Consider the following 12,502-nt stretch of genomic DNA (forward strand, 5'->3'; position numbering starts at 1 on the left):
GTTGTATCTTGATGCGCTACGCGATACTGAAGGTATTATTGAACTGAACACCACACACGTTTCCCGATCTATGAGGGGATTATTGCCCCCGGAAAAGCGACTAACAACTGCATCAGTGCCTTGGGACATCTCCTGCTCTACGCTACAATGTAAGTTTACACTGTATTGTCAGTTTAACTAACACCTGGGGGGGGGGGAAAAATTAACGGGGGGGGTGGGGTTGGGGGGGAATGGAAGGTATAACAACAACTCGCACTGATACAGCGCCCCGAACCCTCCGGTTTAAAATCAGTTTGACGTAGAGTGTAAACAAAACAACGCAGATGCAGGAAACCTGAAACCACAACGGAGGCCGTCGGGAACACTCAGCGGGTCAGCGACTCCCTTTCCTCTCTCCATGGATGCTGCCTGACCCGCTGAGCGTTCCCGGCGACTTCTGTCAGCCGGATGCTTGCAACGGAACGGATTTCGGATCCAATGCCTCTTACCTCCATGTCGTCGTAGAAGTCATCTTCGCAATCATCCATCGGTTCCCTGAAGCGCATCGGTGGTCTCCCCATTGGATGCCCGTCGTGCTCTTGCAATCCCCCGGGGGCGAGTAACCTGGGGGTCCATGGCCGGGCGGGGGGTAACCTGGGGGCCCATGCCCCGGGGGCCAGTGATCGGGTCCGGGGGGGCCATGTTCCGGGGGCCAGTGCCCGGGGGTCCATAGTCTGGAGGCCCGTAGTCTGGGGGTCCGTAGTCAGGTCCGGCCCTGCGTTTTGGGGGTCGGCGCCCTGGTCCGTGGCCTCGTGGTCTGTACCGGGGGGGTCTGTGACCTCCATGTCTGTGGCCTGGGGGCCTATGTTCTGGGGGGCCATGGTCTGGTCGCCCGTAACCTGGGGGCCCGTGTTCTGGGGGCCCATATTCTGGGAGTCCGTACTCTGGAGGGCCGTGTTCTGGGGGTCCGTATTCTGGGGGTCCGTATTCTGGGGGACCGTAATCGGGCGGGCCATAATCCGGGGGGCCGTAATCCGGGGGGCCATAATCAGGGGGGCCATAATCTGGGGGCCGTATTCCGGGGGCCGTGCTCCCGGGGGCCGTGCTCGCGGGGCCGTGCTCCCGGGGGCCGTGCTCCCGGGGCCGTGCTCCCGGGGGCCGTGCTCCCGGGGGCCGTGCTCGCGGGGGCCGTGCTCGCGGGGGCCGTGCTCTCGGGGGCCGTGCTCTCGGGGGCCGTGTCTGTGGTCTGGAGGTCCAAACCCTGGGGGTCCGTATTCTGGGGGCCCATGTTCTGGTGGCCCGTAGGCTGGGGGGCCACGCCCTGGACGCCCTCGGCCTGGGGGTCTATGTTCTGGGGGGCCATGCTCTGGGGGTCCGTATTCTGGGGGTCCGAAATCTGGTGGCCCGTGTTCTGGTCCGTATTCTGGGGGCCCATATCCTGGTGGTCCATGCTCTGGGGGTCCGTGCTCTGGGGGTCCGTGTCTGCGATCTGGGGTCCGTACCCTAGGGGCCCGTGTTCTGGGGGGCCGTACTCTGGGGGTCCGTATTCTGGTCCATGATCTGGGGGGCCGTACCCTGGGGGGCCGTGTTCTGGTCCATGTTCTGGCGGGCCGTTTCTGGCGGGCCGTGCTCGGGGGGGCCGTGTCTGCGATCTGGGGGGCCGTACCCTAGGGGCCCGAGCTCTGGGGGCCCGAACCCCGGGGTCCATATTCTGGTCCAGGTCTGTGTTTTGGGGGCCGGTGTCCTGGGGGCCCATACCCTGGGGGGCCATGCTCTGGGGGGCCGAGTTCAGGAGGTCCGTGTCCCGGCCCATGATCGGGGGGGCGGTGGTCGGGGGGTCTGAGGTCCGGTGGTCCGTATCCTGGGGATCTCTGTTCTGGGGGTCCATATTCTGTTCCAGGCCCATGTTCTGGGGGGCCGTGCACTGGAGGTCTGTGCTCTGGGGGTCTGTGTTCTGGAGGTCTGTGCTCTGTCCCGAGTTCTGGGGGACCCTGTATTGGCGGTCCGTATCCTGGGGGTCCATATTCTGGACTAGGCCCACGCTGGGCGTCCACGTCCTGGGGTCTATGTTCTGGGGGACCATGCCTCAGGGGTCTGTGTTCTGGGGATCTCGGTTCTGGGAGTCCGTATTCTGTTCCAGGCCCATGTTCTGGTGGCCGTGCCTTGGCGGACCGTGCCTTGGGGGTCTGTGTTCTGGTGGTCCATGATCTGGTGGTCCATGATCTGGGGGACCGTGATCTGGGGCGCCGTATTCAGGACTAGACCCTCGCTCCGGGCGTCCCGTCCTGGGGGTCTATGATCTGGGGATCTGTGTTCTGGGGGCCATGCCTTGGGGGCCTGTGATCCCGTGATCCTGGGGGCCGTGATCTGGTGGTCCGAGCTCCGGTCCAGGCTCGTGTTCTCGGCTGGGCTCGTGATCTGGGGGTCCGTGACCATGCCCTTGCCCCCATCCTCCTCTGCCTCCTCTTCCTCCGCGCCCCCTGGCCCTTCCCCGTCCACCTCTTCCTCGCACCCCACGTCCCCTTCCTCCGCCTCTCCCTGGCCCTGCAGCAAGAGTACAAAAGTTTTGGTTCACCATAAAGGAACAACAACAACAACTTGCATTTACACAGTGCCCTTCAGGCGGGTAGCGCCCCGGAGCACTTGACAGTGGCAGAGTCTGGCCCCTGAGCCAGGAGGAGAGGGAGGGAGAGGGGAGGTGACCGTAAGCATGATCAAAAAGGAAGATCTTTAGGCAGGATTTGATAGTGGGGAGGGGGCAAAGCGGAGGGATCGAGGGGAGAGCTCCAGTGTTTTGGAGCGTAGTGGCCGAAGGCATGGCCGTCGATGGTGGAGCTGAGGGCCCGAGGGACAAACTGGTGGCCGGAGCCATTCCTCTTACAAAGGAGTAAGAGTTTTACAATTATAGTGGACACCACTTCAGTTGGACGCCTATTAACCCCGGACGCTGGGTGAATTGAACAAAACCACACCCCCCCGATTCATTTGTATTAAGCAGGGCCTGGCGTGATTGTACAGATTTACACGGAGCAGGAAAGTGTTTGGGCTCAATGAGAAAGCAACTACAATCGGGCTGGAGATCGTAGAATCATAGAACATTACAGGACAGAAGGAGGCCATTCAGCCCATCATGCCTGTGCCAGCTCTTTGAAAGAGCTACCAACTAGTCCCACTCCCCCACTCTTTATCCCCATACCCCTGCAAATTTTTCCTTTTCAAATGCCTATCAAGTACCTGTCCTATCAAGTACCCAGACTGGAAAAGTCAGTTAATGCTGCCAGAACAGGTCCTTTCGTGCGAGGACGAGATTAGACTTGGCTGCACCTCCCCACAATTGACTAGCCTGAGAACAGTTCACAGTCTGGGAAAAGACCATTTGGGTTCGGGAACTGTACTGTAGTAACGGGCTCTGCCTTGTGGAGGAGAGAGGACTGGCGAGTAAACCCACCTGACATCCCACGGCCCCTGTGTGGCATCGGCATGTGGGGCTGCTGCTGCGGTGGCCGGTGAGGTTGGGAAGCCTCCTTTGCCTTTCTGTACTGGTGCAGCTCTTTGGCAAAGTCGTCATATCCTTGGCCTTGTCCGTCAGGCACAGGTTCCTCCTCGGCCTCATATTCGCCATACTGCTCGTCCTTGTACTCCTCGTAGGCTTTGTAGTTTGCCTTCTCAGCTTTCATGTAGACTTTCTTTGGCGGAGGGGGCTGGGGATATGGGGGCTGAGTTGAATAGAATAGAACAGAACAGAACACACCCGCAGAGTAATCAGACAGGTCGAGGAATTACAGGTAACTAGCAAAACACAGAGACAGGCACAAAGGCTTCAGGTTCTGCTCAACTGAAAAATAATAATAATAATAATCCTTCCATGTTTTAGCACCTTTCACGCCTCCGAGACGTCTCAAAGCGCTTCATAGGACACACTGTGAAGTGAATTGACTTTATTTTTGTGGGCAAAGCGCGGCAGCGAATTGCGCGCAGCAGCGTCCCACAAACACTCGTGGAATTGAGTGACAAATTATTATTATTTAATTTATTTTTTCAGGGACTCCAGAGATTGTTAGCCTGGACTGTGAACGCACAACCTACCGGCCCAGAGCTACTGACTGACTGAGCCAATCTGACACCCGCACAAATAGTTCTCCAAATGGATGTGTATCATAGGTGTTTCATTTCAAGTACAGAAATTGATTCCAGAACAAAGAGAGGACAGAATTAATGCTGCTGCTGCCTTACCTGTGTATACGGAGGGCTGTATTCACGGTATTTCCGGTAACCCTTCTCCTCAGGGCTGTAATCAGACTCATCACTGAAATCAGAGTAATCATCGCTGGAAGACACGTGTCTCTGGCAAGGACAACAGGAGCAAAAGAGTTAAAATAAAAAACATTAACGTGCTTTTAAAGCACTGTAACTGAACAACCTAACAAATTGTCACATCATCAGTCATTGACACCATTTCACCATCACATGCCCTTAAAAATTTACTTTTCCCCTTTCCTTCCCTGTCCATTAATAATAATCATTGTCCTTTCATTAGATATGGCGCTTTTTCACGTCATTGAGACATCTCAAAGCGCTTCACAGAATATACTGTAAAATGGATTTAGGGCTGAATACCTTGTGCTTTGATTTTCGTTTCTTTTTGGATCTCTTCTTTTCTTTTTCACGCTCTTTCTTCCTCTTTCTCTTCAGCCTCCGGTGGCCTTGTCCTTATCTTTATCCTCGTCCTCATCCTCCTTCTCGGGCTTCTCTTTCTTGCATTTCTCCTGGGAATTGTCCTGAACCTCGCTTCATCTTCCAACTCTCCCTCCTCCAACCCCCTTCTTCCCTGCGTTACCAAAGAACAGCAAATCATTCAGCGCTGTGAAGCGAGGTGAAATAAATCCGCTTAACACATCTTGGAAGCCAATATGACCCAAAAAATCCAGTGACCTAAGAAGGCTTCATCATGAACGATGCTGCATAATCAAGAGCTTCCTCCCGACGTTAAGGCACCTCACCCAAGGTAAGGATTTTATTGTACTAGGTTTAATATTTATAGTTGGCACAATTCTGCTGTAAAAAAAAGCTCAAACCAAAACAAGTCTTCTCAACAGCAGCTCAACCCCACAGATTCCGCTCCCAACAGCTTGTATATACACAGCTCCCCTCGCTTACGCAAGGTGCCAACCGAGGGGAGGTGTCCGTAGGCGCGGCCGAAGAGGACGGTCTTCGGGCTCGACCTGAAGATGGGGTCGGGAGGGGGCAAGGCGGAGGGATAGAGGAAGAGCGTTCCAGTTACTTACTAGCTCACCTCCCAATAAGGAAAATAGTTTTCGATTACAAACACAATTTTTTGTGTGAAAGAGCTACCAACCCCATCTTACTTCCCCGCTCCTTACCGCCCGGCCCTGCAAATTTTTCCTTTTCAAGTACATATCCAATTCCCTTTTGACGGCTGTTTTCGAATCTGCTTCCACCAGCCTCGCAAGACAGTGCGTTCCAGACCGTAACAACCCTCTGGCATGAAAGGTTTCTCCTCGTTTCCCCTCCGGTTTCTGATTCTGGGAAAGGGGAATCCGCCGAGAATGTTGGTCGGTTTTAGAATGTGGCCCAAACCAACTGCACAACCAACTGCGACTCTCTAATTTCCAGCATAACTTAGCTCTCCTACACACCACGTTGAGATAATTTGTAAAGAGATTAGTCGGATAATTTTTTTCCACCACAACTTTGCTTATAAGGGCTTTGTTCCGCCCACAAAATATACAGTCACTACACTTACTGTGAAGCTCTTTGAGACGTCTCAAAGACCTGATAAGGCGCTATATCAAATGCAAGGATTGTTATTATACTTTGCCCTAATTTAATGAATAATTTCACCAACACACACAGCAGTACCCCCCAGGGCCGCTGGGGCTGGAAAGCGATTTCAATTCTGCTGACGAGAAGCAAAATAGATCACAGAATTCTTACAGGTAGGAGACCATTCGCTCATCCGCCTGTCCACTCCCCCGCTGTACCCCAACCAGTCCCCACTCCCCCGCTCTTACCCCAACGAGTCCCCACTCCCCCTCTCTTACCCCAACGAGTCCCCACTCCCCCTCTCTTACCCCAACCAGTCCCACTCCCCCTCTCTTACCCCAACCAGTCCCCACTCCCCCTCTCTTACCCCAACCAGTCCCCACTCCCCCTTCTTACCCAACCAGTCCCCACTCCCCCTCTTACCCCAACGAGTCCCCACCCCTCTCTTACCCCAACGAGTCCCACTCCCCCTCTCTTACCCCAACCAGCCCCACTCCCCCTCTCTTACCCCAACGAGTCCCCACTCCCCCTCTCTTACCCCAACTAGGCCCCACTCCCCCACTCTTACGCCAACAAGGCCCCACTCCCCCTCTCTTACCCCAACTAGGCCCCACTCCCCACTCTTACGCCAACAAGGCCCCACTCCCCCACTCTTACGCCAACAAGTCCCCACTCCCCCTCTCGTACCCTAACTAGTCCCCACTCCCCCGCTCTTACCCCAACTAGTCCCCACTCCCCCTCTCGTACCCCATAGCCTCGCACATTTTCCTTCTCAAGGATAAAAAATGAAACGACTTGTGGATATAAAGATCTCAGACAGAACAGTGTAAAAGACACGAACCGGGTTACATACAGTTACAACAAGTTGCATTTATCTAGTGCCCCTCACGCAGGGTAACGTCCCAAAGCGCTTAATAGTTAAAGAGTGATGACGGCACGGAAAAAGGCTATTTATTCGGCATAACCAGTCTGTGCTGGTGTTTATGCTCCACACAAGCTCCACCCGTTCCATACCCCTCACCGATATCCCCCTCTATTCCTTCCTCCCTCATCTACGCATCAAGAACTGGACTATTTCATTTCATTTCGTTTCCACAAGCGACGGTGAATTTTCAAGGCCTGCTTTGAGATGACGCATCATTGCATTTAAACTGGGACAGAAGCAACACGTTTTCCTATCGCTGGAGATTATTCAGGCCACACACCACGTACGATATGGCTGCAGTACAATTCACGGTGAGGATATAAGACAAAGGAAATTATTTTTTTCTTACAAAGTCAATGGAGGACTTGTTTTTAAAAAAGTGTCACAATATTATGTGTTACTATTCGATCGGTAACTTTTTCTTAAAAGAGTGTCACAATATTATGTGTTGATATTCGATCGGTAACTTTTTTAAAAACATGTCGCGATATTATGTGTTAATAGTGGATCTAAAATTTCAACCTATAAGTCACTGAAGCCTTAGCTCTTGCCGACCTGCGCCTAATACTCTCCGGAATTAGGTAAACACGATGCATCCCTCCAGCGAGAGAGAGAGAGAGAGAGCGTATTCCGTTCCAACACTCTTATCTCTGGGCTTTCCACGTGAAGATGGGATTCGTGGAATTCTCTTTGGAAAATCTTACGGTGACGTTACGGTTACTAGTGAACGATGTACAGCACAGCGTGAAACAGAGGAGAACATTACAAGGCCATCACTTTGTAAACCAGTTTGAGAAAGCTCCTCCAACCTTTTTACGTCATTCGCAAAGCTCTTCGTTCGGAGGTGAGATATGTTAATAGGGTTGGGTTCATACTGAAAATTATGAGCACGATAATGCACACCTGTTAAAAAAGTGTGATTCACCACTCTTGGGAATTGTTGAACTGAAACGTGCTCAAGGGAGGAGATTGTTTTCATTCCCATTTGATTCGTAAATTCAGCGCTTGACTGGTTTTGTGGGGTTGCTGTTCCATTTTGCTAACTTATTTTCGTCCACAAAATATACAGTCAATCCATTTTACAGTATATTCTGCGAAGAGCTTTGCGACTTCTCGGCGACTATATTACAGCGCTATATCAAATGCAAGGATTATTATATATATATATATCACAGTATATTCTGTGAAGCACTTTGAGACGTCTCAATGACTTGATAAGGTGTTACATCAAATGCAAGGATTACTATTATTTCTATTACTATAAATTCAGTAGGTTTACCAAAGAGCACCCAAAATCAGCAGGTTTGAAAGAAACATGGCAGCTTTTCAGAAAATATCCAGAAATAGCCAATAACTAATCCTCTCGTTGTTTAAACGTTCAGCTATAAACAAGTGGCTCGTGCAAGTGCTTGAAAACCCTAATTTCCTACGAAAGGTTCATTCCTGAACAAAATTAAATGGAATCGGGTACTTCAAAGTGACAAAAACTTGGATAAAAGTACTTTTAACGTGGAGGACGGTCGGCCAAGAACACACTTTGCTCTCTAAATCTTTCATGTGTGCAGTTGTCCTGCAGTTTCCCAACAAAGAGAACACACGCGCACCACACACACACACACACAGAACTGGCTGCTTCCCAAGCCAGCACATACAGAACAAGCTGACTTGCACTCCAGATTCCTATCCCTGCTCTCTCGGTAAATGTCCTACTGCCGCACGGATCTGCTGCACCAAGTCCACGTCCCCCCCAGCCCACACCACAAAAACAGAAGGTCGATTATTGTCAGAAACTCAACAGAGCACAGAACTGTCACTTTATTCCCCGCACAGGGCCGCCGCTGCTAACCAACCGCTCCGACTTTGGCAGGAGTTCTGTAAAAGTGGAAGAGGCGAGCCGTCCCGAAGCCCTGCGAGTACCTACGCGGATCGTTTCACGAAACATCTCTGGAGACGGCAACGAAATATTGCGGACTGGAAGCCAGGCAGCCATGGTTTGCGGTTACTACTAGGCTGACCGACCTACCCTCCCCTACCCCCTTCCCCGTTGCCGCTGATCAGTCTTGCCTGAGTTCTACAAACACTCCCTCGCCACCGCCGAAAGTCCAGGAGCCAGAAATAGAGCCATAAATGCTGACATTCCATCATCTGCGTGCTTAGTATTCCTTTGCTGCTCTACAACAGCCATAAATCGGGAAGAAAACAGGACTGGAGCGGCCTTGGGCTAGATTCCTCAACGGCTTGATATCACAAAATACTTTGCCCCCCAAAATATATAGTCAATCGACTTTACAGTATGATTTTGTGAAGTGCTTTGAAACGTATGGAAGACCTAAGGCGCTATATCAAAATGCAAGGGTTATTAATATCATTTTTAAAAAATCAGCGATTTGTTAAAGGGTTTAAAAACTCCCCAATTATTACCGATTTATATGTAAACTTGACACGTTAATCGAGTTTCAATCATACATCTGGAACAACGTCAACCTAGCAATAGAATTAATAACCGGGCCTAGATATAAGTAAAGGAACTGTACTCTATCGTTAGGTCAGGGTATTAAGGGATACGGGGGCAAGGGAGGGTAACTGGATCATGATCTAATAGAATGGCGGAACAAGCTCGAGGGGTTGCATGGCCCCCTCCCGTTTCTGTTTCTAACCACACCTCAGTACTTAGTTGGTGTGGACATTTGCAGTGTCTGACCTGGGTTTAGGGGTCTTGCATGTACTTTCAGACTCGTTCTGTTCTAACAAGGGAATGGCAGAACCAGGCATTGCTTAAGTCAATAATCCTACTCTGTAAAAGGCAGTTGGGAAAAATCAACGGCCAATGCAGGTTAATGACCTGCACAAATGTCAGAAACCTTCAAACTGAAAGCGTAATGGAACATGGGAGACTTGAAGGAGAAAACATTTGACCAGACCACACAAAATAGTGTACCAGAAACCTTTCTTTTTGATATAAAGCATGGCAAACAACTAAAAAAAAAATGTTCTGGAGTTTGGAAAACCTACGTGAGGTTTTGGCAAACGTTCGGAAGATCGTATCCTTCTGGGTTACAGTTCCTCTACCCGTCACCCTCCAGAATTCAATGGATAGGTCTTTTAAGATTGTTAGGTCAGGGTATCGAGGGATATGGGGCAAAGCGGGGCAAATTGGAGTTGAGGTACAAATCAGCCCCGATCTAATAGAATGGCGGAACAGTCTTGAGGGGCTGAATGGCCTCATCTTGTTCCTATGCTTCCTAAGAGAGCCAGCACAGGTACAAGGGGCTGAATGGCTGCTACGGATGCGGTATGATTGCATGATTCTGTCCACAACCAATGTGTAATTTATAAAAGCTTAGCCAAGCAGAAGCCACATTTGATATCCCCGCTGCTGCTACTGTCCCACAAGATAAGGTTAACTGAACACAAGGTTACCCTCGTGTGCAAAGCTGTTACGCTCCGAGCATCAAGGGAGCTGGAATTATGAAACCTCTCATTAAGATTCATTAAAAAGTTACGTATCAAAAGCAGACCGGTATTTAGGTCATGGTCAGAAATTTCAATGGAAATATAGATCAGCAAACTATCTTAGGATCCAATTTATTTATCCAGTGGCAAACTGTTATTTTGAGTTATGGATCCTAAAGGTTGTCACAGTTGGCTGACCTGTAAAGAATTGGCTGGCACTGTACCAAATGATAGAGAGAGCACATTCCTCGTCCTATTCATTTTCCTCGTCTCAACAACAACAACTTGCATTTGTGTAGCGCCCCTCACACACAGGGCAGAGTCCCAGAGCGCTTCTCACCCAGAGCTCCACAATTACAGTATGTTTCTGGGAAGCGCTTTGAGACCCCTCGGAGACGTAGTGAGGCGCTAGATCAAATGCAAGGATTAATGGGGAGAACAATGATCAGCGTCCCCATCCTGGTCTCTCTTCACCCTCTAGAAATTCACACACAGATGTCAGCTTGAGATTGCTAGAATCCGCTCAGACTCCCAGTCTAAGCTCACGTGACAATGTAAATGCAGGTGAGATACAGAAAAGCCGCTGTTTACTGTGGAACAAACTGTAACTCAGCTTAATTGAAGTCAGTTGTGTTCTGGAAAGGATTGAACTGGCACAACAGGCTCTATCAGCCCAGGTTTGATGCTAAAAATTTCTCCAAACATTTCATCCCTCCTCTTGACAAAAGAACCAGAGGGGAGATGGGGGCGAATTTTTTCTAAAAGCCAAAGAGTTGTTACTGTCTGGAATGTTCTGCCTGAAAGGGTAGTGGAAGCAGACTCAATAGTAGCTTTCAAAAGGGAATTGGATAGGTACTTAAAAAGGAAGAATTTGCAGGGATATCGAGTAAGAGCGAGCGAATGGAACAAGTTGGGGTAAAATGCGGGGGAGTGGGACTAGTCGGTATGTCTTTCAAAGAGCTGGTAAGAGCACGATGGGCCAAATGGCCTCCTTCTGTGCTGTAAAATTCTATAATTTTCATGGCCTTGTTTGTGGACTCAGCCGCCCGTCCTTTCCCAATCATGTGGCGTCTCTGTACTAAAGGTCAGAGCGAGCTGGAGCTGAACACTCTGACTCAACTCATTCAATAAAAATACAGTCGACTGTATTCAAACTTTGAAATTAATAAAACAGGAAGTTAATTGCCATACTTTTTTTTATATAAAGAATAAGCCCCAGAATCGATTTTGCAGTAGTGTCGTACAAATGAAAGATGCAACTCATTTAGTTTATTTCCCTGCGTCAATGCTGTGTTCTTTAGACTGTTTAAAAAAAGTCTATTCAAATTTTTTTTAAGGAGGCAGCCATTATGTGGCTGTGCCTGTTATACCACCTTGCTTAATATAAGATAATATGTACAGTAAACCGCACAAAAGTTGTATCAGTTGGGACCACGCATTTAATATGACTTATGCAACGTATGAGTTATGTCAAACTTGCATAGAATATAAACTCTTGAACAGGATTTGGGCACTTGTATGACTTAGGTGATTATATAGCATATTCTGTGAAGTGCTTTTAGACGTCTCGGAAACGTGATAAGGCGCTATATCAAATGCAAGGAACATTATTATTATGGGATTATTACAGATCCGACTTATACGAGTTTTGCTTCTTTCAAAATTGTGTTTCCTCCAATACAGATATCATCAATTCACTTTCGGTATATTCTGTGAAGCACTTTGAGACGTCTCGAAGATGTGATACGGCGCTATATCAAATTCAAGGATTATTATTGGCAAAGGAACAAGACAGTTGGACTTGGCTAGGTTGGGTTGCCAATAGTTGCTTGTCCCATCAGTTTCCCCTTAGTTGGGAAATGCTCACCCTCTGATTTATGGCCAAGACTGGGAAAGCCACAAAGTGACCATTCCAAGGCAACTGTGCAACACATTAACGTGCCAATCAACTGCACCACGTGCCTGCCTAGAAGTAAGAAGTGCTTTAACTCGTAGATGAAATCAACTGACATGTTTGTCATACTAGCCACTGTCGCACGTACAGTTCATTCCACTTAAGACTCCCGCTGATCCGAGAGAACCATAAAGAACTTTTAATTCTGGCTCAAAAACATTCAGGTAAACGGTGTTTGATCAGTATAATAGAATGTAACCTGCTGAATGGACAATTGAACAATAAATGAATTTGGAAGTTTGATTTTGTTATTGCCTATTTGCTATTTTCTTTTAATTCGCCCTTTTATTCAGGCTTTGATTGCAAAAAGGGTGACTTACTCCTAAATGTCTATTATTGGTGTTTTCAGGCCTGTGTATGTTGAGGGGAGTGTATTTCGGGCTGACTTATTATTCCCCCACCCCACA

General features: G+C 49.2%; 1 protein-coding gene across 1 annotated transcript in view; it reads right to left on the bottom strand.

Moving 5' to 3' along the window:
* LOC121849695 (zinc finger CCCH domain-containing protein 4-like) overlaps nt 1-4,642 on the bottom strand; it is a 20,320-nt gene extending 15,678 nt beyond the window's left edge. The window contains exons 1-2 of the mRNA XM_042338164.1: nt 4,597-4,642; nt 4,213-4,323 (exon numbers count right to left, since the gene is read on the bottom strand). Of these exons, the coding sequence (XP_042194098.1) occupies nt 4,213-4,304 (92 nt within the window). The 5' untranslated portion in view covers nt 4,305-4,323; nt 4,597-4,642. The remainder of the gene's footprint in view (nt 1-4,212; nt 4,324-4,596) is intronic.
* Between the last annotated feature and the right edge of the window lie 7,860 nt (nt 4,643-12,502).

Source organism: Callorhinchus milii, unplaced genomic scaffold, assembly GCF_018977255.1.
Source record: "Callorhinchus milii isolate IMCB2004 unplaced genomic scaffold, IMCB_Cmil_1.0 Scaffold9, whole genome shotgun sequence".
Lineage (NCBI taxonomy): Eukaryota > Metazoa > Chordata > Chondrichthyes > Chimaeriformes > Callorhinchidae > Callorhinchus > Callorhinchus milii.